A 22,157-nucleotide genomic window follows, 5' to 3' on the forward strand; every position below is an offset into this window, starting at 1 on the left:
GTGTGGGACCCTCATCCCAGTGCCAGACCCTGGCACCGCACCCATGTCCCAGTGCAGGATCCTACACTGCGCCCATGTCTTGCTGTGGGACCTTGAGACCTGCACCCACATCTCAGCGCAGGACCCTGATGCAGCACCGACATCCCGGTATGGGACGCTGCACAGCACCCCTGTCCCAGTGTCAGACCCTGATCCTAGTGCAGGACCCTGGCACAGCACCAGCGTCCTGGTGCAGGATCCTGCACAGCATCCGTATCCCAGCATGGGACCCTGGCACAGCACCCACATTCCAGTGTGGGACCCTGGGACCTGCACTCTTGCCCCAGCACAGGACTCTGGCACAGCACCCACGTCCTGGTGCAGGACCCTGCACAGCACTCACATCCCAATGGGACCCACTTCCCAGTGCTGGATCCTGGCACAGCACCCATGTCCCAGCATGGGACCCTGGTACCGCACCCACATCCCAGTGTGGGATCCTGGGCAGAGCACCTTCGTCCCAGTGTGGGACCCTGCACAGCACCCACATCACAGTGTGGGATCCTGCACAGCACCCACATCCCAGTGTGGGACCCGGGGGCCTGCACTCGTGTCCCAGCACAGGACCCTGGCACATCACACACGTCCCGGTGCAGGACCCTGCACAGCACCCATGTCCTGGTGTGGGATTCTGGCACAGCAGCCCTGTCCCACTGTGGGACCCTCATCCCAGCGCAGGACCCTGGCACAGCACCCACGTCCCGGTGCAGGATCCTGCACTGCACCCATGTCTTGGCGTGGGACCTTGAGACCTGCACCCGTGTCCCAGCGCAGGACCCCGGCACAGCACCCCTGTCCCGCTGTGGGACCCTGGCACAGCGTCCGCCTCCCGGTGCCGGGTGTCCCGGTTGCCTCCGGGCGGCGGGTCCCCGCCCCGCCCGCCCGCCCGCCCGGCGCCGCCGCCGCCGCCACCGCCCCCCGCCCCGCCCGGTGCCGCCCGGTCCCGCCCGTGGGCGGCGGGGCGGGGGCGGGGCGGGCGCAGGGGCGGCGGGCGCGGGATGGCGGCCCCGGGGCTGGAGCGGCACCGGCTGGCGCTGCTGGCGGCCAAGGAGGACGTGGGCAACCCCCGGGCCGGGACCAACTGGTGAGACTGGGGACGGGACCGGCAACAGGCACCGGTCACCGGGAACGGCCACCGGCACTGGCCACCGGCCACCGGGAATGGGCACCGGCCACCGGCACGGGCCACCGGCAATAGGCACCGGGCACCGGGAACGGCCACCGGGAACGGCTACCGGCCACCGGGAACGGCCACCGGGTACCGGCACGGGGTGGGGGGCTCCGAGACACACCGGACACCGGCACCGGGACGGGGCGGGGGGGACGCGGCGGTCCGGGACACCCGGCCGGGACGCGTGGTGGGGGGTGCCGGGGTAGGGGTTGCCGGGACGGGCCCGCGGTCCCGGGGCTGAGCCCCGCCCGCCGCTGCGCCCGCCGAGCCGCTCTGGGAACCGGGCGCCCGGTCCCGCCCCGCCCCGCCCGGCCCCGCCGCCGCCGGGCTGGGAGCGGCGCCGCCGCCCGGGGCACGGCCCGGAGACGGGGGCGGGGGGGGGGGAGACCGCACAGGGGGCACTGCCGGGGCGGGGGGGGGGGGGGGGGGGTTGCGGCCGGGCACCGGCTCCTGCCGCCGGTCCCCGGCGGGCCGGGGCTGGGGAAGGGGCCGGGACGCACCCGGGGGTGCCCGGGGCGGTCGGGGCGCCCCGCCCGTCTGCACCCCCCACCCTGCCCGGGCAGCCCCCCGGGGGGGAAAAGAGGGGGCGCAGGGTCCCGCCCGCGGGGGTCCCGGGCCGGTCCCGTGTCGGTGCCGCGGGCGCGGGGCCGGAACCGGCCTCCTCCCGGCACGGCGGCCGGGGCCGGGGGGGGCCTCGCCCCACCGGGCTGACATCGGGGCGGGGGGGCGACGGCCGCGGGGCTGCGCCGGCCCCCGCAGCCGCTGCCCCTCGCCCCGCGGCAGCACACCGGGCTCGCTCGGCCCCCGGGCCGCCCGGGCGCTGCCCTCTGCCCCCAAACCGCCATCCCGGGCAGCGTGCCGCCGCGCCGGACCTCGGCTGGCCCAGCTCCGGCACCCGCGCCTGCCGCCGGACAGGCCGGCCGCGTGCGGCCAGCGTGCTGCGGCCTGTCGTGGCGTTTCGTGCCATGCCCTGCCACGCCGTGCCCTGCCCTGTCGTGCCATTTCGTGCCACGCCGTGCCGTGCCGTGCCATGCCATTTCGTGCCGTGCTGCACGTGTGCTCCCAGATCCGGGCCGTGTCCCAGCCGGCACGGCGCGCGGCGTGCCGCCACATGCGCGTGTAATCGGAGCCACGCGGAGACAAAGAGGCGGCAGAGCCGATGGGGAATGCCCGGCCGGGGCCTCCGCCAGCGAGGGGTCCCTGGCCGCAGAGCCTACCCCCCGGCAACAGCCACGGGCAGGGGGTCCCGGCACAGCCGGGGGGCCAGGGCTGCTCCCCCCCTCTCTGGGCAGGCAAGGGGAGGACGGGGCCGGCGGGTCGGGGTCTGCCTGGCCGGTGGGGAGGGGACCCGGGCACCCTGCGAGGTGCCAGCCTGGTGACGGGTGACACCAGCATCGCCCTCGGGGGCTCAGGCCAGGGGCAGCCGGGGGGGGGGCCGGGGGGGGCCCCGTGCTGCTGCGGCACTTCCCGCGGCCCCATTGTCCCCAGGGCGGATGCTGCCGGCGGCACTTCCACGAATTCAAGCCCGGGTGGGCGGCACGGGGTGGGGGGTGCCCCTGGGCTGGCGGGTCCCCGGGCTGCCTCCCCCCGGCCCCCCCAAAGTTCTCCCCGGGGCAGCTCCCAGCTCCCTCCCCCAGGAGAGCCGCTGCCACCGGCCACGCTGCCCTGGGTGGGGGGGGGGCACCCACCGGCCGGCGCTGCCCAGAGCAGGTCGGTGGCCACCGCCTGCCACAGCCGGGGACGTCCGGGTGGCCGTGCTGCCGGCCACAGGTGACCTTGCCAGGACAAGGGCAGCTGCCCGTGCTGCTCCGCTGCAACCCCCAACCCGACCCCCCTCTCCCCCCTCAGGGCCGTCTTTGCCTATGAGAAGCACCATGACCTCAAGCTCCTGGACTCCGGAGGTAACGGGGAGCGATGTCGCTGGGGCGGGTACTGGGGGGTCCCACTGTGCCCACCTCCCCTGACCGCCTCCTCCTTGTAGCTGGGGGTCCGGATGAGCTGGCTGAAAAATTCTCCATCACCAGCATCATGTACGGGCTGTGCCGTCTCCAAGACCCCAGCACCGGCGCTCACCGCATCGTCCTCATCAATTGGGTGAGTAGCAGGGCTTGGGGGGGGGGGTGTCGGTGCTCAGAACATCCTACCCCTCCGCCCGGGATCCCGGGGGACAGGGACATGGCACGAGGTCCCAGCCTAAGCAGTGCATGCTGGTGCCAGGTCGGGGAGAAGGCACCGGAGTCCCAACGTAAGGCGTGTGCTGCGCATCTGCCCGCCATCAGAGCTTTCTTTAGGGTGAGTTTATGGGGGGCACGGGACCCAGTTCCCAGCCCCGGTGCCCCCCAAAGGGGGGCACCGGGGCTGGGAACTGGGTCCCGTGCCCCCTTGTGTATTGTCCCCCCCCCCCATCCCAGCCAGCCCCGACCTTTGCTTGCTGCGCCGGGTGCATTCCTGGCTCTGCTGACTCAGACACTGCTGTTCCCAGTTCCCAGCCTTGGCCGACGATCCGGGGTTGTGGTTGGGCTCCCTGCCCCCCCCCCACCCGCCCTGGCCGGATCCTGCCCTTGCTTGGTGGGATCCTGTGCCCCCCCCCCCCCCCCCCGCTTCTGCTCCCATGTCCCAGCCCCCAGAGATCCGTCTGGCTCCCACATCTGGATCTGGCTCCCACATCTGGATCTGGCTCCCACATCTGGATCCAGCCCCACATCTGAAGCTGGCGAGCTCGGGCAAGGGAATGGCGCCAGGATTCCCTGGGGAGGCTGCAAATCTGTCCCAGGGGGGAGTAGAGCATGGGGGGGGGGGCTGTGGGTGCTCAGGGCGGGGGATGACGCCGTCCCGTCTCGGCGGCAGGAGGCCAGCGTGGTGCTGAGCGCCCGCCGCGCTGAGGAGGTGACGCAGGAGGGGCTGAGCCGAGCGCTGGCACAGATGGCCCCCACCGCCGCCCCCGCCAGGAGGGTGCCCCCCCCAGATGCCCAGGAGCTGGTGGTGAGTTGGGGGTCCCGAGGGGGGGGGTGAGGTGCCCATGGGGATGGGGACCAGCCAGGAGGGCACCTGGTGGGGTGATGGGGCTCTCGCCCACCCTTACCAGTGCCCTCCCTGGGGGTTCTGTGGCTGGGGAGGGGCCCCGGGGCTCCTGCCCTGAGACCCCGGCTCGGTCCCCGCAGGGCACCAACTACCGCAAGACCAACCCGGCGCTGGAGATCCACCGGACCAAGCGGGACTCCTTCTGGGCCCAGGCTGAGGTGAGGGGCAGGGGGCATGGCGGGGGGGCATGGGTGAATCCCTGAGAGCCCCCCCGGCATCTCCGGGACCAGGGTCCCGGCTGCTGGCTCAGGCCATGAGGGTACCGGGGGCTGAGCCCGGCGGGGGTCCCGGTGCTGAGCGCGGTGCGGCCACAGCGCGAGGAAGAGCAACGCAAGGAGGAGGAGCGGCGGCGGGCGCTGGAGGAGCGCAAGCGCTGGGAGCGGGAGCGGATGGAAGAGGAGAGGCGGGAGGCAGCCGAGCGCGAGCTCCGCTTCAGGGAGAAGGAGCGGATGATCGAGGAGCAGCGGTGAGGGCAGGGGCACGGGACGGGACCCGTGAGCCTGGCCCTGGCACATGTGCCCATGGTGGGACCCCCAGCCCCCTGCACCCCACAGCGCCCCCAGCCCCATCAGCAAGCACTCTCACCACGGGTGCCCATGGTGGGACCCCCAGCCCACCGCACCCCCAGCTTCCCCATCCCAGTGCCCCCAGTCCCACGTGGCTCCGAGCACGGAGACCCACAGCAGGACCCAGAGGCTCCTGCGCCCCACGGCCGCTCCCCCCGTGCCCCCTCTGACGCTCCCTGCCCTCGCAGGAAGGAGCAGGCACGGCTGGAGGCGGAGGAGCGCAGGAAGGAGAAGGCACGATGGGTGAGCGAGGCAGCCGGGCTGGGGGCGGCCGGGGGGGCCGGGGGGGGGGGGGAACGTGGGCTGCCCCACTGTGCTCCGTGCCTGCAGGAGCAGCAGCAGCGGGAGCACGAGGAGGCCATGCGGGACCGCGGCCGGCGCAGCGAGTCCATCGAGAAGGCGGCCGTGAGTGCCGGGGCCGAGCGCCCCGTCCTGCCCCGTGTGCCCCCAGCCGTGCCACAGGCTGTGCCGCAGGCCGAGCACCCCGCCAGCCGTGCCGTGGTGCCGCACGGCCGTGCCGTGGCCCCACTGACGGGTCTCCATGCCGGCAGGAGGCGGCTGTCCTGGTCTCCCAGCGCTCGCAGAACCCCCGGGATTTCTTCCGGCAACGCGAACGCTCGGGGTCCACTTCTGGCACCCCGCTGCCAGCATCCCCCGTTGGCACCAGGACCGGTAGGTGCCCCCATGGCGGGAGGTGACGAGGCCAGGTCCGGGGGTGTGGGGCAGCAGTGGGGGTCGCTGCCCCCCCGGGCGGGCAGGGCCGGCTGCTGACCCCTGCCCCGTGCGTGCCCCAGGTGCCCGTCGGCCATTCCTGCGGTACCAGCGCAGCCTGACGGAGTCAGCCTTCATCTTCCGCCGGCCGGACCCCCCACCCTCACCCGGACCCCTCCACCCTGGGGCATTCAGGGCTGCACCCCCCCCCAGCCCCCACCGACCCCAGCCTCCCCTCCCCACCAGCCCCACGGGGAGGGGGACCCCTCCTTGTGCCACCTTGGGGAGCCCCCCCAGCCCCATGGGGACAGGGACACCTCAATGTGCCACCACTGGGACCCCCACCAGCCCCATAGGGAGGGGGATCCCTCCTTGTACCACCTTGGAGAGCCCCCCCAGCCCCATGGGGACAGGGACACCTCAATGTGCCATCACTGGGACCCCCACCAGCCCCATAGGGAGGGGGACCCCTCCTTGTGCCACCTTGGGGAGCCCCCCCGGTCCCATGGGGACAGGGACACCTCAATGTGCCACCACTGGGACCCCCACCAGCCCCACAGCGAGGGGGACCCCTCCCTCTGCCCTCACCGGGAGCCCCACAGGCGCTGTGGGAAGGGGGACCCCTCCCTGTGCCACCCTGGGGAGCCCCCCCAGCCCAGCCGGGGCAGGGCCACCCCATGCTACCAGCCCCACAGGGACAAAGCTCCCTCCCTGTGCCACCATGGGGATCGCCCCCAGCCCTGTGGGGACAGGACCCCCCCCTCTGGCCAGCCCAGCAGGGGCAGGGTCCCCCCTTGATGTGCCTGGGCCAGGGTCCCTGCTCCCCACCAGTCCCCCCAGGACGGGGTGCCCCCCTGGCCCTCTTGGGTCGGCATCCCCTGACAGCACTTGTGGGGCAGAGCCGCTGCCCCCCTGCAGCACTCTCGGGCTGGGGCCCCCCGGCAGCCCCCCCTGGCAGCCCCCTCTTGGCATCGAGGAGGCTGTGACTCTGCCTCCCCCCAGCCCCCCCGGCACCTCCCAGGATGAGGATGGACCCCCCCTGGACACCTACCCCCTCCCCAGCCCCCCCGCATGGGTGTCTCTGGGGCTGTTGGCGGGGACAGGCGAGGGGGTCCCGAGCCCCCGGGGGGGTTCCCCCTTACCCGGGCTGACACCTGCCCCGGTGCCCCACACCGGGACCCCCCCGCGCAGCCCCAGCCCCCCCAGCCTGCCGGAGGATCCAGCCCTTCCCTGCCTGGCACCCCAGGAACCGCAGCCAGGTGGGTGGCAGGGGACCCCCGTATGGGTCTGGTGGGGCTGATTCCTGCACCCCAGACCCCCTGCCCAGATGTGGGGGCTGGCGTGGGGCTCAGCCTGCCCCTCTCCCCATAGGGCCTGTGGGGCAGCAGGGGCAGGAGCCAGTCTGGGGTGACTCGGGGCACAACAGCATTGGGGGCCAAGAGCAGGGGGGCTGGCCGGCCCCCTGGGAGCAGGACCCCCCCCCGAGGCAGGTATGGCAGCGGTTGGGGCAGCGTGGGGCTGGGGGTGGCGGGACGGGGCTGGGGGCGGCGTGGGGCTGAGGGGTGACGGGGCTGGGGGCTGAGGATGGGGGAGGATGGTTTTGGGACTGGGGGCGATGGCTGGGAGGGGGCAGGTGGGGGATAAGGCTGGGGGGTTGGTTCTTGGGGTCAGGATGGGGCTGGGGGAGATGGGACAGGACTGGAGGCTGAAGTTGGGGGGCAGGGTGTGGGGGACAATGCTGGGGGGGGCAGGATGAGGTTGGAGTCAGGGGCAGGGCTGGGTGGTGGGGCTGGGGGGAGTCCCCTGGGCAGGGGGACAGGCACAGGCATGGCTGGGCATCCTGGGGACCCCTCAGGGCCCCCTTGTCTTGCAGGGAGACGAGGACGACAGCATCCTCCTCCCGCAGCCCCTGCACAAAACCAAGCCAGGTACCCCCCAACCCCATACCCCCCCTCCATACACCCCCCCAGTACCCCTCTGCCCAGCTCAGCCCCCATCCCTCTCTCTGCCCAGGCTTCGCCCTGCTGCTGGCCCGAGACACCCCCCACCCGCAGCTGCCCGGGGGCACCAGCCCCCCCACCGAGGACGAGGACCTCTCCCCCCACGCCGTGTAGCCGGGGTGGGGGCCGGCAGCCACTTGGGGGAGTCATCTGTATGGCACCACGGCCACCAGTCCTGTGCCCCCTTGGAGCCCCTTCCCCACACATCACAGCCCCCCCCACTCACCCCCAGCACTGGGGCTGCAGCTGCAGCCCACCCCCAAAACCCCTGGTTTGCACCCCAATAAGCAGCTTTGGGGGGGAGCTGGTGCCCCCACCCCCCACCTCACTGGTGTCAGCACGGGGGGGGGGCACAGACACCCCCCCCCACTTACCCTCAGCCACCCCCCAATCAGACAGAGCAGCTGTTAAATAAATTTTAATGCATATTAATGAGGTGGCAGCTTTGGGTCCCTGGCCTGGGGGGGCCAGGGCTGGTCCCTGCCAGGGGACTCTGCACCCCCCTCCCAGGAGGGGCTGCCCCCAGGGTTAGAGGTGAGGGAAAGTGGAGCTGGGGGGGTCCCTGCACGCCCCCCCCACCCCAGGGTTAGACCCGCACCCACTGTACATGGGGGTTTGCCCTGAGCACCCCCCCGCCCGGGGGAACCCAGCACCCACACTACAAGGGGAGGGGGTCAGCCCCCAGCACCCACGCTGGGGGGGGGAACAGCCCCCCCTCCCCCCCCCCCAATTCTGGGTGGGTTCAGCCCTGAGGTCACCCTGCAATGGCAGTGTTGGCCCCCCGGCCCCCCCCCAGCACAGGGTGGCAGAAATTCCAGTTTCTCCCCAAGAAAAGAAGCTGGGAGCCCCTGACCGCCCCCCCCCCCCCCCCCCCGAGCACGACCCCCTGCAGTGTCACCCCTCCACAGCCACCCTGGGGGCTGGAGGGTGGGGGTCATGCCCCCCCCCGCCCCGGGTCCTGCAGGTCCCCAGGCTCAGACCCGGGACTGGAGGGGGCTGGGGGGCATGGGGGGGTTATGGTCCGTGACCGGGCTGCTGCTGCCGCTGCTGGAGGAACCGGAGCTGGGAGGCGAGGGCCGTGGGGGGTGGGCTGCCTGCCGGGACCCCCGTCCCTTCAGGGTGCTGAGCTTGGCGTCGAGGGAGAGGGTGCGGGGACGGCCCCAGGGGCGGCGGGCAGGGGGGCTGGGGCTGCCCGCCCGGCCGGATCGAGGGGCACGCGGGGGGGGGCCCTCGAAGAGGGAGACCCACGGGGGGGTCCCCGGCACCCGTCCCCCCGCCCGCCGCGTCAGGATGTCCGTCACCGCCTCGATGTCGTCGGCCGGATCAATAGCTGTGGGGAAAAGCGGGGGGTCAGCCGGACTCCCCCCGGACCCCCGTCCTGCTCCTGCGCCGTGGGGACGGGACCCGCCAACGGCCAGGACGGGGCGGCCCCATGGCAGGGACGTGCCCCACGGCTGGTGGATGTGTCCCATGGCCGGGACGTGAACCGGAGCCGGGGCAGCCAGGACACGCTCTGTGGCCAAGGTGGCCGGGATTTGCCCCACGGCTGGGACGTGGCCCGGTACGTGCCCTGTGGCTGCTGGGACACGCACCGGAGCCAGGGCAAGTGGGACGTGGCCAAGATGGCCAGGATGTGCCCCGTGGCCGGGCCATCCCCACGGCCGTCCCCAGCGGTGCCACGGGCCGTGGCACGGTGGGCTCACCCCGCCGGCCCCCTGCCCGTCACCTGTCGCTGTAATAGGAGGAGAGCAGAGCTCGGATCTCCGCCGAGACGGCGTTATCCTGCAGCAGGAGCCCTTCGCAGGCGGAGGGGGGCACAGCCGGGCCGGGCAGGGCTGGAGCCACCGGAGATGGGGGGACGGAGAGATGGGGGGACGACACAGAGAGACAGCAGGGACAGAGGAAGGCAGGAGAGGACAGAGGAAGGCAGGAGTGGGGACACGGGGGGGGGGGGGGGGGACAGAGAGAGAGATGGCGGGGACAGAGAGGCAGTGGAGAGAACAGCGACATTAGGGAGATGCCAGGGCGGCGAGGACGGGGCCGCCTGGCAGAAGGTTAGCGGAGAGCAGAAAGGAAGGAGACAGAGGCAGAGCCCCCCCAGTCCCCCCCGGCCCCAGCGCTCACCCATCTCGTGGTAGAGCGAGCCCTGCCGGGGCAGCATGGCGGGCGGCCGGCGCGGCGGCGGCACCTCGATCCTCATCAGCTCATCACAGCACTGCTTCCACTGACCTGGGGGCACGGGGTAGGGGTCAGCGCCACCGCGACTGCGTCCTGTTGGGTTGGGGGTCCCGCCGGGCTGGGGGGTCCCACTGCGCCTCCCCCGTCCGCGCTCACTCATGTCGTAGAAGTGCTGCCAGAAGGCTTCCATCCATCGCTGCGCCTCGGCCCGGCTCTCGGCCAGCAGCGTGTGGGTCACCTCCTCGCCACCGTAGCGGTTGGTGACGGCCATGCCGTGGGGCTGCCCGCGCCCCTCCCGCTCTGTCGCGCGGATGCGGGTCTCCTGCGGTGGCGGCAGCCCTTAGACCCTGCAGCCTCCCATGGCCCCCATAGCCCCCCAGCCGCCCCGGCTGTACCTTGTTGACGGCGATGGTGAGTGCCGGCTCCAGCCCGGCCTCGGCCTCGCCGGGACCGCGGTAGCAGAGGAGGTCGGTGCCGCGCAGGACGCAGTACAGACGGGCCCCGCTCTGTGCCTCGGCCCCCGGCTGCTGCCCGTAGAGATGGCACCGTCAGCGTGGCAGGCGCCGGCGGGCACCGTGCCACCCCAGTCCCCCGGGGTCATCCCCAGCCCTACCGGGACCCCCAGCCCCACCGCACCCCATCCCCTGCCCGGCCTGGGGGGATGGAGACAGCCCCCTCCCCAGCACAGGGATCCCCCATTCTCCATCCCCACCCCGGTCCAGAGCCCACCAGCAGGGACTGCCGAGACCCAGTGGGCTCGTGCCACCACCCGTCGCCATCCTCCTCCCTGTCCCCATCCCGTCCCTGTCCCCATCCCTGTCCATGTCCCCGTCCCCACCCCTGTCGCATTCCTGTCCCCGTCTCCCGCGCTCACCTGCAGCCGGAGGAAGCCGCTCGTCACCGGGGCGGCCATGCAGCGGGGCTGGGCAGCCAGGCGGCAGCACATGCTGCCGTAGAGGGGCAGCCAGAAGGAGCTCTCCTCTGGGGGGGGGGCACGCTCGCCTGGGGCGCCTGGGCACGGACCCCCCACCTGCACACACCCCACAACCCCCCGCAACCCTGCCGGGACCCCAGACCCATCTCCCCACCAAACCCACCCCCCGCCACGCCAAGCCCCCAGACCCCTCTCCCCACCGCACTGGGCCCCCAGACTCCTCTCCCCTCCAACCCACCCGGGACCCCCCAGACCCTTCTCCCCGCACTCCATCAGTCCCCAGACCCCTCCCTCCCCACCCTGCCAGGACCCCAGCCCCATCACCCGTGCCGCGCCGTGCCGCACGCTCACCGTTGCTGGTGATGGCGAGGTCGTGGGTGCGGAAGCCGTCCTGCACCTCGGCCAGGGAGAGGACGGCGTGTGCCAGCAGATGGAACTTGGGACCCCTGGGGGGACGGCGGGTGAGGGGAGGGGGGGCATAAGGGGACACAGAGGGGGGGACAGTGGAGGGACAGGTACTCACGGCACGCTGGGGGCTGGCAGCAGGAGGGGGCTGGTGGCCCCGTTACCCGGGGGGCTGCCGGGACCCCCGTCCATGGCGGCGCGCACCCGCTTGCCGGCAGAGCGTCCCAGGGAGGTGCTGAGGCGGGTGGCCAGCTTCCTGGGGGTGCTGCCCTGCGCCGCCCCCCCCCCGCCAGCCCCGCGCTGTACAGCTCCACCTTCAGCTCGAAGTCAGGTCCGGCCTCTGAGCTGGGGGGCACGGGATGAGCGGGGTGGCCGTGGAGTGTGGGGGGGACACCCCTCCCTGCCCCACCGCCCAGCCCGGGACCCTCCGTGCCACCCCACAGGCTGGGGATCCCTCCCGGGGGGAGGTGGGAGAGGGCAGGGGTCCCCCCGGGGAGCACCCGCTCACAAGAGGACGGCGCTCTCGAAGCAGATGTCGGTGAGGGTCCGGTCCACCAGCACCATGGGGGTGTCGTGGATCTCCGCCCCGAGCTGCAGCAGGCAGAAGACGGCGCAGCGGTGCAGTTCTGGGGGGCGGCGGGGGGGTGTCAGGGCAGTGGTGGGGGTGGGGGTGGCGATGCTGCCCCCCCACACCCCCACTCACCTCCCTTGTTCCTGAAGTACTCCGTGTCCTTCCACATCAGCGGGATGCGCAGGTCTGGGGCAGGAGGTGGGTGGTGAGGGGGGCTGAGCCCCCCCGGGGCGGCCCCATGGGGACACCCAAGGGCCCCTCGGTGGCCACCTGCACCCAGGACCCCCCCCCCACCAGCCCCCCACCACGGGAGTGTGCACGGTGCTGGGCGCACCCGCTCCACCCCGGAGGGAGATGGTGGGGGGCAGCCGGCAGGACCCCCCCTCCGCCGTCCCCATACCTGAGACGCAGACGGTGCCCCGGCAGGGCAGACGCTCATCCGCAGGGCCGGCGTCCGAGGGGCTGCGTGGGGAAGCGGGGAGCAGGGTGGGAGCTGTGACGGCCGCCCCAGCAGCATCCCCCCCCCTCATCATCCCCCCCCCCCCCCCCCCCCACACACACCCGGGGATGCTCACCGCCTGGCCGTCCGCCGCAGCACCTGCGCTTCCTTCCTGCGCTGCAGCTCGGCCATGTAGGCCAGGACGCGGCTGTTGCAGACCAGGAGGCTCTTGGCAGCCTCCAACGCCTGCTCCCGACGGCTGCAGGCAGCCAGCAGCTTGCAGGCCCCCTCCCGCAGCCGCAGCTCCCGCTCCATCTTCCGCTGGATCTCCGTGTCCTGGGGAGGAGCGGGGGGAATGGGGCTGGGGGGGGTGGGCTGCGTGGACAGAGCTGGCAGGGGAGTGGGGGGGGGGGGGGGTGTCCCTCCCACTGGGTCCGGATTGGGGCTGCCACGAAGCCACCCAGCCACCCCCAGGTCTGCACGGTTTGGGGGGGGGGGTCCCAGATGCGCACCCCTGGCTCAGCGCAGCTCAGGGGGCGCCCCAAGCGCAGGAGGGGACACCGGGACCGCCGCACAGCTCCGCTCCCACTGGTGGGGACCGGTCCACCCACCCCAAACCAGCCTTCGCTGCAGCCACCAAATGAACACCCTGCGCCCCCCCAGAGCCACGCAGCCACCGGCTCCTGGGGGTCCCCCTCCCCGGCCACCCCACAGCCACCTGCTGGGGTCCCCATCCCACCACCCCAGAATGGCCCCCAGCCCTGGGGGCTGCAGCCCCACTGCCCCCCAACAGCCCACAGGGTAGTCGTGCACCCCACAGAGACAGAGCGTACCCCACAGATGTGCCACGCGCCCCACAGATACATCACGTTCCCTGTGGGGGAACCATGCACCCCACAGATGTGCCACACACCCCACAGAGACAGCGTGTACCCCACGGCGGAGCCACACACTGCACGAATACATCATGTACCCCACGGGGGAACCACACACCCCACAGATACAGCATGTGCCCCACAGGGGAATGACACACCCCATAGATACACCATGTACCCCACGGCGGAACCACGCACCCCACAGATACATCACGTACCCCACAGGGGAACTGTGCACCCCACAGATACATCACATACCCCACGGGAGAACCATGCACCCCACGGATACATCACATACCCCACGGGGGAACCGTGCACCCCACGGATACATCGTGAACCCCCACGGGGGAACAGCACACCCCACAAGTACACCATGCACCCCACGGATGTGCCACGCACCCCACAGATTTGCCATGCATCCCCCAGACGTGCCACGTGCCCCACGGATATATCGTGCACCCCACGGGGGAACCACGTGCCCCACGGATGCACCACATGCCCCACAGATTTGCCACGTGCCCCCCCAGACGTGCCACACTTCCCGGGTACCACAGACACCCCCAGCGCGGGGGGACACACACACACTGACCGGCTCCCCCCCCCTCACTCCCCCCAGACCCCCAACTCACTGCCGGTACCGGTTGCTGCTCCATTCCGGTACCGGCTGCTGCCTGCACCCCCCGCGCTGCCTGCACCCCCCCGGGCCCCCTGCCCATGGAGCCGCAGTGACGTCACCGCCTGCTATAAATAACCCCGAGCAGCGGGCAAGGGGGGGGTGGCAGCAACCGGGAACTCTCGTTCCCCCCCCCAACCTGCCAGGACCACCCCCCCATCATCCAGAGGACCCCCCTGGTGGGATGTGGGGGGATGCTCCCCCCAAGGAGAGGATCGGTGGGGAGTGCTCTCTACCTTCCCAGGACCCCCCGGGATCCCCTGGAGCCCCGGACCCCAGGGAACCCAGGGTCCGGAGCTCCGGAGGGTCCCGGGGGGTCCCGGTGGGGGCCCCCAATTCCTACCTGGAGGCTAATGGCGATCTGTCGGATATAGAGCATGTTGAGATCTTCCAGGATCCGCAGCTTCTCCTGCATCTGAAGGCGTTGCCCCCTCCCCGCCACCTCCATCGGGACCACCGGGACCCCCCCGGTTATTCTGGGGGGGCTGGGGGGGGTGGGGGGGGTTTCCCGCATCCACCCCGGCTCCCCACCCGTGGACCCCACTGCATCCAGCGCCGTCAGGAGTCGGGTCTTTCTGCCTCCCCCCCCCCACTACGGCTGCGGAGAGAAAAGGGCCCTTTCATCGCCCCCCCCGAGTACCGGCTGCCCCCCCCACCCCTTCCCCTCCCCTCCCCACCGGGCACCGGCCGCCCCCTCCCGCCGAACAACCGGACACTGTGCGGGAAAGGGCAGCGGGGGCGGCTGGGGGGGGGGGGGGGGGGGGCTGGGAAGGGGGGAAGGGGGAGAGGGGAACGGCGGGGTGCAGGGAGGGGATCAGGGGTGCAGGGGATGGGCGACAGGATGGGGTGCGGGGGACAAGGTGGGGTGCAGGGGAGGGGGTGCGTGGGCAGGACGGGGTGCAGGGTTCGGGGTGCAGAGGAGGGGGTGCAGGGGTGGGATAAGGGGTGCAGGGGTTGGGGGACGGGATGAGGTGCGGGGGATGGGAACAAGGGGTGCGGGGGTCAGGGTGCAGGGGATGGGGTGCAGGGATGGGACAAGGGGTGCTGCGGACGGGGTGCAGGGACCGGACAGGGCGCGGGGGATGAAGGACAGGAGAAGGGGCGCAGGAGATGGGGTGCAGGGGACAAGATGGGGTGCAGGCACCGGTTGGGGTGTGGGGATGGGAGAAGGGGAGGGAACGGGGGGACGGGATGGGACAGGGGACGGGGGGGGCTGGGGAAGGGGAGCGGGAGGGGGACGGGGTGCCGGGGATGGGGTGCAGGGACGGGACGGAGGGTGCAGGGGACGAGAAAAGGGGTGCTGAGAAGGGGGGGCGAGGGTTAGAGTTAGGGCGCGGGGATGGGACAGGGGGTGCAGGGGTTGGGGGGCAGGGACAGGACAAGGGGTGCAGAGTGGGGGGTGCAGGGGAGGGGGGACAGCAGCCGGGACGGGGTGCAGGGGACAGGAGGGGGTTGCGGGGATCGGGGTGCGAGGAACGGGGGGGGCACAGGGATGGGAAGAGGGGTGCAGGGGTTGGGGTGCAGGACGAGGGGGTGCAGGGGTTGGGGTGCAGCAGGCGGGGGGGGAGGGGGGCAGGACTGGGGGAGGCCGGCGCCGGTTCGAGCTGGGGGGGGGTCGGGCTGAGGAGCAGGAGGACGGATCGGGGTGCGGGGAGGGAACGGGACACCGGTACCGGTACCGGTACCGACACCGGCGGGGGAACGGGAGGGGAGGGAACGGAGTCCCGACACCGGGACAGCCCCCCCCCCCTCCCCCGCGCCGAGCCGGTCCCGGTGCCGCCCGCCGCCCCCTACCGGCCCCGGTGGGCGCAGCAGCGCGTGCCCCCCCCCCGGTACCTTCCGCCGCTCCCGCTCCGCCGCTCCGCCGCGGCGCGCACAGGAAGGCGGCGGCGGCCGCCCGCCCCCGGCCCGCCCCCCCCCCCCAACCCCCCCCTCCCCGCCATTCCTCCGCCGGCTCCGCTTACAGGGGCCGCCCCCCGCCCGCCCCCACACACGGCGGCTCCGGGATACCGGGGCCGGGGGTCCCCTGGCGGGGGGATCCCCCCTCTGCGAGTGCGGCCGGCACCGGGCGACCGGGCCCCCCCGGGCGCATTGAGACCCCCCCCCCCCCCCCATGTGTGGCCGGTACTGGCGACTGGTCCCCCCCAGGTGCACTCAGATCCAAACCCCCGAGTGCAGCCGGTACCGGGTCACCGGGCATCGAGACCCCCCTGCGCCTCGGGCACGGTGGGGGGTGGGCGAGGGTCCCGCTCCCCCAGCCCCGTCCTCTCCCTCGGCCCGGAGCCCCCCGCCAGCGCAGACCCCTCCCCGGGACCCCGCAGCCCACGAAGGGCACCGGCGCGGATCCGGCCCTCGTGCGGTGTCGCCATGCGCCACGCCAGACCCCGGCCCCGCGGGGCTCCCGCCGAGGCCCCCGCCCCGGCACCCCACCGGACCCCAGAACAGGGGGCCCAGCCGGCCCCCCCTGTCTGGGCATCAGCGGGAGAGCCAGGGGGTGCCGGGACAGCGGTCCCGCCACGCCGCCCTGGCACGCTGCCGGTGGCGAGGGCGGCCATGCCGGGGGCACAGGCGATTCCCGCTCTGCCAGCCGGCTGGTGTGGCGGGAAATCCCGGCTGGGCCGGTGGCGGCCGGTGCTGCCGGCGTGACGGGCAGGACGAGGGTGACGGGTGCCGGGAGCAGGGGAGCGGCTGCCGACGTCCTGCCCGTCCTCCTGCCTGCCTGACCGGCCTGGGCGCCGGTGCTAGCACCGGTGCCGGTGCCGGTGCCGTACCTGCGCAGAGTCGGCCAGGAGGCTGAGCCGGCAGCGGCCGCGGCGGATCTCCATCTCCAGCGCCGAGCCACGGGCCACCGTCACCCGGCTCCGCTGGTTGCGGCAGAACATCGTGCCGGTGCCGGTGCCGGTACCGGTGCCGCGGGAACGTTTCCTCGACTCCAAGCCTGGAGCAAACCCCTCCCCGGCCTTGCCGCACCTGGCACGGGGGCGGGACGCACCGGAGTGGCGGGAGGGAAGGGACGGCACCGATCCCGGCCGCCACCGACCGACCCGCACGGGTGCAAAGCTCCCCGGGGAGCGCCGGGGTGACCGGCGGGAGCCGGGGCTGGTGCCGGAGCCGGTACCGGGCAGCTCCTGGCACCGGCGGGACAATGGTCCCAGTCAGAGCGGGCAGCTGTGGGGATGGGGACGGGGGGGAGGGGGGGGGGACGGGGGGGCTGTGCACGTGCTAATTAACGCAGGGCCGCGCGGGCTGGGTGCGCACACGCGTGTGCACCGGCGGCGCGTGCCCACGGGCAGCCCTGAGGCGCGCGCTGCCCGGGCGGAAACCGCCTCCGCGGGCCCTTTGAGCCCGCGGGGGCGGTTTCCGCCCGGGCAGCGCTCCCCCACCCCACCCCACCCCACCCCCCTTGCCCACTTCAAAGATGGCGGCGGCGGCGCCACACCCTCCCCTGCCCATACCGGCTGTGTTCCGCAGAGCCGGGCGGAAGTGGGTCCGCCCGGAATTGGTTCCCCCACACGGCGGGACACCAGCACCGGCGACGCCGGATGAGCAAGGCCTGGCGGCGCGGCAGGATGGAGGGCGGCGAGCACGGTGAGGGCTCCGGGTCCGGTCCGGGGGGGCTGGGGCAGCCAGGGAACCGCAGCTACGGCCCCGTTTGTCGTTCCCCACCGGGACCGGGGCGGGTGGCGGCTCCCCCGGGCCTGTCTAACGGCTGTGTGTCGTCGTCGTCGTCGTCCCCCGCAGGGGAAGAGGCCGAGGCGGGCGGCGGACACGGTTCCCACAAGAAGAAGCACAAGAAGCACAAGAAGAAGCACAAGAAGAAGCACCACCACGAGGCGGTGGGGCCGCCCCCCCCCCCGGCCCCCGAGCCCGCCGCCGGCCTGCGCAAGCCTCAGCTCAAGCTCAAGATCAAGCTGGGGGGGCAGATCCTGGGCACCAAGAGGTGAGGGGGGCCGGGGGGGGGCCGGCCGGTCTCCTCCCCCACCCCACAGGCACCACGGTCCTCGCTTGGATGGGTGTCCCCATGTCCAACCCTTGCTGGGGTCAGGTCCCCCACGTCCCGGTTGGCCCAGCCCGGCCTCACCGGCTCCCCCGCGCTCTCTCTCCGTAGTGTGCCCACCTTCACAGTGGTCCCCGAGGCGCCGCGTTCGCCCTCCCCGCTGATGGTGGTGGATGAAGAAGAGGAGCCCACGGAGGGGGTGCCCATCGAGCAGTACCGGGCCTGGCTGGGTGAGCCCCGGGGGTAGCGGCACCGATGCGGGCGGCAGGGGGCTGCGAGGGAGGGTTTGGCTGAAAGGGAGGATGGTGGGGAGGCCTTGGAGGGCTGGGGCTGGAGGAGGAGCCTGCAAGGACACCCTGGTCCCCTCCGAGGGGGCAGGGACGGTTCCTGCGGGCTGGTCCTGCTGCCCGGGACAGCATGAGTCTCTCTGTCACGGCATTGGGGGTTACAATCCCCCCTCCTGGTGACTCTTCTCCTCCCCGCTGCCCGGCCCAGATGAGGACAGCAACCTGGACCCCTCGCCCCTGCCGGACCTGGACTCGGAAAGCTGCTTTCCTGCCCGCGAGGAGGAGGAGGAGGAGGAAGAGCGTTGGCTTGATGCCCTGGAGAAGGGTGAGCTAGATGACAACGGGGAGCTCAAGAAGGAAGTGGATGAGTCACTGCTGACAGCCCGACAGGTGAGGGGGGGCCACAGAGCCACCTGGGGCAGGGCTGAGGGGTGCAGCCCGGCCTGCCGGGGCCGTAGGCCTGGTGGCCCCAACACTGTGTTGGCTTGGCTGCCCGCTCGGGTGAGATGGTGTGCTGCGGAGGTCCCAGAACTGGTGGGGAGCCAGGTCGGAGCCCTCGCAGGGGCAGGGAGGGCCCTGTCTGGGGTTGTGACAGTGCCCCCATACCCCCGCAGAAAGCCCTCCTGCACAAGCAGCAGAGCCAGCCACTGCTAGAGCTACCCATGGGCTACAAGGCAAAGGAGCTGACGGAGGAGATGCTGGTGAAGCGGGAGGAGCGGGCCCGCAAGCGGCGCCTGCAGGCGGCCAAGAAGGCAGAGGAGAACAAGAACCAGACCATCGAGCGCCTGACCAAGACCAACAAGGCCAAGGTGAAGACGCTGCGAGAGCGCAAGGCCAAGCAAGCCCCCTGCCCCGTCGTCCACTACTGCAACGCCACCGACCGCATCACCGTCTCCTTCCCTGCAGGCATGGCCCTGCCGCTGCTGCCCACCCCGGCCCCCCCTGTGCCACTCCCAGTCCTCTGCGGCGTCGCCGGTTGCTCCAACCACAAGCGTTACTCCTGCTCCCGCACCGGCCTGCCGCTCTGCAGCCTGGCCTGCTACCGGAGGAACCTCCAGCTGCAGGAGGCCGCAGCGTAGGCTGGGGAGAGGGGACACACACACCGGCCCCTCCGCCATGGACAGAAGGGGGGCCGGGGGCTGTGGGGCAGCCCCAGTGGGGACTGAGGCGGGGGGCTCCCCGGACAGTGATGGGGGTCCTGGGGCTGGTCCTACGGTGGTGCCGCTGCCCGGTGCCGCGGAGCTCATTAAAGGCTGTTGGAGAAGGAGCCGTGTGTGGGTCCGCCGGGCAGGGGGGAGACCCTGCCCCCCCCCCACCGGGAGGGCTATGGGATAATCCGGCCCCCCCCCACCGGGAGGGCTATGGGACAGTCCGCCCCCACCACCACCGGCGGGGGCTATGGGACAGCCCGACTTCCCCACCCCTCCACGGGCGGCGTTATGGTGCGGCTCGCCGATCTCGGGGGCGGGGCAGCGGGAAGATCTCTGCCGCAGCGCTCATTGGCTGGGGCTCTGCCCGGCAGAGTGCGGTGGTGCTGGTTGGTCGGCCGTTCCGCCAATCACGCACCAGGGTCGTGGCTGCGCCCCTTCGTCGGGCGTGGCGGCGCGCGGCGAGGCCGTTGTTGGCCCGCGCGCCCGTCAGTCACCGCCGGGTGGGCGGGGCTCCGCCTCCGGTTGGCGGCGGTGGCCGCCAATCCTGGCGGGGGTGGGGCTCGGTCCCTTTGTCTCTGTTGTTGGGCGTGAGGCGCGGGCAGACGGCGCCCGATTGGCGGGGGCAGGGCGGCGGCGGCGGCGCCGATTGGCTGGTGGCGGCGAGGCGGTGTCGGATTGGGCGGCGGCGGCGGCGTCAGGGGGCGGGAGCTTCGGCCCGGGCGTGATGGCGGCGGCGGAGGCTGCGGCCCGGGAGGCGGCGGCGGGCCGGGCGGCCGGGATGGCGGCGACGGCGGCGGCGACGGGGCAGCGGCTGCTGCTGCGGGCGGCGGGGGCCGGGGCCGGGGCGGCCGAGCCGGCGCGGGGCCGCGGCAGGCTGTAGGCGGCGCCATGGAGCGGCCCGGGAGCGGCGGCGCCGAGGGGGCCTGGGCCGCGCTGCTGGGCCGGCAGCACCAGCAGGTACGGCCGGAACCGTGACCGGGGCCGGAGCCGTAACCGGGGGGGGGCGGCCCTGCTGCCGGCGGGCTGGGACGCGGACCCCCGGGACCGGGGTGGCGGCCCCCTTCCCGGCCGGCGTGACGGTGTGGCTGTGCCCGCAGGCCCGGGAGTACTGCCCGGGGGTGAACAACCAGCCCTACGTGTGCGAGACCGGGCACTGCTGCGGGGAGACCGGCTGCTGCACCTACTACTACGAGCTGTGGTGTGAGTGCGGGCGGGGGCTGCGGCCTCACTCCCTGCCGTGTGGGGTTTGGGGGGGGGCGGTTCGAGGGGAAGGTGACCCCGCTCTGCTCCCCGCAGGGTTCTGGCTCCTCTGGACCATCCTCATCCTCTTCAGCTGCTGCTGCGCCTACCGGCACCGCCGGGCCAAGCTGCGCCTGCAGCAGCAGCAGCGGCAGCGGGAGATCAACCTCATCGCCTACCACGGTGCCTGCAACTACCCCGCCTCCATGATGGACCTCAGTGAGTGAGGGGCCCCCCCCCCGTGTGTGTCCCCCTCCCCGTGTCCCTCCTCCAGCCCCACGTCCCTCCCCCCAGGCTCCTTCTGGGGGCGGGTCCCAGTGGCAGCCTGGGTCCTGGGGGGCTGCCCTGACCCACGCACCCCCCTGCTCCCCTCTCACAGGGATGCTGGCTTCCTTCAAGCTGCCTGCCTATGAGGAGGTGGCTCACCGGCCCAGCACGCCGCCGCCGCCGTACAGCGCCATCCTGGCCCAGCTGAGTGGGCCCCGCGGCCGCCTGGGCTCCAGCAGCCTCACCCTCTCGCCCAGCTCAGAGAACTACACCAGCTGCTCCTGCGAGTCGAGCTGCGCCACGTCCCCCAGCAGCACCTCGCTCTCGGTGCAGGTGACGGACGAGACGGAACGTAGCCGGGCCAGCACGCCCAGCGAGGAGGGTGGCACCAGCAGCACCGGTACTGGCACCAGCTGGGATCTGCCCCCCGAGGAGGCACCAGCCCGTGGGGCCCCGCACAAGCACGCCCTCTTCTCCTCCACCGTGGACTTCTTCGAGGCTGACTGCCACCCCTGCTCTGACATCGAGGAGGGCGAGGAGGAGGAGGGTGGTGCGGCCCAGGAGGAAGGTGGCAGCGGCAGCGAGCATTTCCGGCACCGGCGCCTGACGGGGGACTCGGGCATCGAGGTGGGGCGCTGCCAGGAGGAGGAGGAGGGTGAGGGCGAGGGCACCCACCTCCTGGGCAAGGCTGGCCCTGCGCCCCCCTCCCGTTGTGGGCTGCCGGGCCAGGGGGGCGGTGAGGGCCCCAGCTCGCCTGCCCTGCCTGTCTGAGCTGGCACCCGCCGGCTGCGCCCTGCCCTCCCCACTGCCTGCTCGCTTGCCTGGCCCCGTCCTGCTGTCTGCTCCCCCGTCCCCCGTCCCCACCTTGGAGCAGCTGGGGGGGGGATGGGTGCAGCAGGGGTAACACCCCCCCCCCCCCTCCCTCCCCCGCCCTGCTCAGAGGGTGCCCGGTGTGGGGTGGAGCAGGACAGGTGGCACTCCAGTGGGGGCTGCCTTCTCCCTCCTGCTCCCGGTGCTGCCCCGGGGTCTGGACTCTTAAGACAGAGCCCCCGGGGGCCCCTCGCCCCAACTGACTCCCCTGCCCCGTGCCCCATCATGTCCAGTACCTCATGGAGCACAGCTGGGCCCCGAGGGGGTGGCCCCACTCTTGGCGTGGTCCCGCCGGAGCCCCCTCCCCTCTGAACTGCTTCCAGGGGGCTGCAGCTGCCGGGGGCCCTGTGCCCACCCTATCCTGTCCCGGTGCTGCCGGTGCCGTGGGCCCTGGGGCCAGTGCCGCTGCCGGGGGGAGGGGACCCATCTCCGCCAGGGGCCAGGCAGTTCAGGCAGTTCACGTAGCGTTCTCTCACCATTAAAAGAGATGTGAAAGTACGGCAGCCCTGTGCCTGGTGGGGGACACTGTGGGGCGGGGGGAGTGGACAACAGGCCTGAGCTGGGCCCCCCCCAACTCCACAGCAAGGGGGCATGGCCCCCCACCCTGGCCTGGGGGATGCTGCCCCAGCCTGGTGCCAGGCTGGGGAGGGGAGGAAGGGGGGAGGAGGTAGCTGGAGCTATGAGCCCCCTTGACAGAGGCAGC

General features: G+C 72.9%; 4 protein-coding genes across 7 annotated transcripts; 3 read left to right on the forward strand and 1 right to left on the reverse strand.

The window, feature by feature from the left end:
• The first annotated feature begins 1,026 nt into the window (after positions 1-1,026).
• LOC126035880 (drebrin-like) lies at positions 1,027-8,000 on the forward strand. 4 transcript variants are annotated; one of them, XM_049794952.1, is made up of 15 exons: positions 1,027-1,123; positions 3,059-3,111; positions 3,192-3,304; positions 3,428-3,502; positions 4,058-4,192; positions 4,372-4,449; positions 4,606-4,757; positions 5,046-5,100; positions 5,188-5,262; positions 5,409-5,529; positions 5,652-5,987; positions 6,090-6,827; positions 6,940-7,058; positions 7,424-7,496; positions 7,582-8,000. In XM_049794952.1, exons 1-15 carry the CDS (start codon positions 1,038-1,040, stop codon positions 7,680-7,682), a joined length of 2,310 nt encoding a protein of 769 aa, XP_049650909.1. In that variant the 5' UTR covers positions 1,027-1,037; the 3' UTR covers positions 7,683-8,000. The 4 variants fall into 4 exon arrangements, with proteins under 4 accessions (XP_049650909.1, XP_049650898.1, XP_049650880.1 ...); XM_049794941.1 differs by having other exon boundaries at positions 5,652-5,847; positions 5,950-6,827; XM_049794923.1 differs by having other exon boundaries at positions 5,652-6,827.
• Positions 8,001-8,460: 460 nt separating this feature from the next.
• Positions 8,461-14,241, reverse strand: RTKN (rhotekin). Its single transcript, XM_049795013.1, is given in 13 exon segments — positions 8,461-8,898; positions 9,693-9,797; positions 9,903-10,068; positions 10,142-10,273; positions 10,621-10,727; positions 11,032-11,126; positions 11,204-11,370; positions 11,373-11,430; positions 11,594-11,711; positions 11,789-11,842; positions 12,057-12,118; positions 12,232-12,431; positions 13,987-14,241. Coding segments are annotated over 13 exon segments (1,791 nt in total). The 5' UTR covers positions 14,158-14,241; the 3' UTR covers positions 8,461-8,542.
• Positions 14,242-17,111: 2,870 nt separating this feature from the next.
• On the forward strand, positions 17,112-19,194 carry INO80B (INO80 complex subunit B). The gene is made up of 5 exons (XM_049834406.1): positions 17,112-17,231; positions 17,385-17,583; positions 17,752-17,870; positions 18,136-18,317; positions 18,542-19,194. Exons 1-5 carry the CDS (start codon positions 17,186-17,188, stop codon positions 19,004-19,006), a joined length of 1,011 nt encoding a protein of 336 aa, XP_049690363.1. The 5' UTR covers positions 17,112-17,185; the 3' UTR covers positions 19,007-19,194.
• A 706-nt stretch (positions 19,195-19,900) lies between these two features.
• Positions 19,901-21,945, forward strand: WBP1 (WW domain binding protein 1). Its single transcript, XM_049796014.1, has 4 exons — positions 19,901-20,035; positions 20,176-20,278; positions 20,375-20,536; positions 20,697-21,945. The coding sequence occupies exons 1-4, from the start codon at positions 19,967-19,969 to the stop codon at positions 21,353-21,355; spliced, it is 993 nt and encodes a 330-aa protein (XP_049651971.1). The 5' UTR covers positions 19,901-19,966; the 3' UTR covers positions 21,356-21,945.
• Positions 21,946-22,157: the final 212 nt, after the last annotated feature.

Source organism: Accipiter gentilis, chromosome 3, assembly GCF_929443795.1.
Source record: "Accipiter gentilis chromosome 3, bAccGen1.1, whole genome shotgun sequence".
NCBI lineage: Eukaryota > Metazoa > Chordata > Aves > Accipitriformes > Accipitridae > Astur > Astur gentilis.

What these genes read in the sequence shown, in the direction of transcription:
- LOC126035880 (XM_049794923.1), top strand. Translation starts at nt 1,038, where the DNA reads ATGGCGGCCCCGGGGCTGGAGCGGCACCGGCTGGCGCTGCTGGCGGCC. An exon ending in CAGATGCCCAGGAGCTGGTG is followed by an intron (nt 4,193 to 4,371) that starts GTGAGTTGGGGG and finishes CGGTCCCCGCAG; the next exon opens with GGCACCAACTACCGCAAGAC. An exon ending in CCCCGTTGGCACCAGGACCG is followed by an intron (nt 5,530 to 5,651) that starts GTAGGTGCCCCC and finishes TGCGTGCCCCAG; the next exon opens with GTGCCCGTCGGCCATTCCTG.
- INO80B (XM_049834406.1), top strand. Translation starts at nt 17,186, where the DNA reads ATGAGCAAGGCCTGGCGGCGCGGCAGGATGGAGGGCGGCGAGCACG. An exon ending in GATGGAGGGCGGCGAGCACG is followed by an intron (nt 17,232 to 17,384) that starts GTGAGGGCTCCG and finishes CGTCCCCCGCAG; the next exon opens with GGGAAGAGGCCGAGGCGGGC. An exon ending in GCAGTACCGGGCCTGGCTGG is followed by an intron (nt 17,871 to 18,135) that starts GTGAGCCCCGGG and finishes TGCCCGGCCCAG; the next exon opens with ATGAGGACAGCAACCTGGAC.
- WBP1 (XM_049796014.1), top strand. Translation starts at nt 19,967, where the DNA reads ATGGAGCGGCCCGGGAGCGGCGGCGCCGAGGGGGCCTGGGCCGCGCTG. An exon ending in TGGGCCGGCAGCACCAGCAG is followed by an intron (nt 20,036 to 20,175) that starts GTACGGCCGGAA and finishes CTGTGCCCGCAG; the next exon opens with GCCCGGGAGTACTGCCCGGG. An exon ending in CGCCTCCATGATGGACCTCA is followed by an intron (nt 20,537 to 20,696) that starts GTGAGTGAGGGG and finishes CCCCTCTCACAG; the next exon opens with GGATGCTGGCTTCCTTCAAG.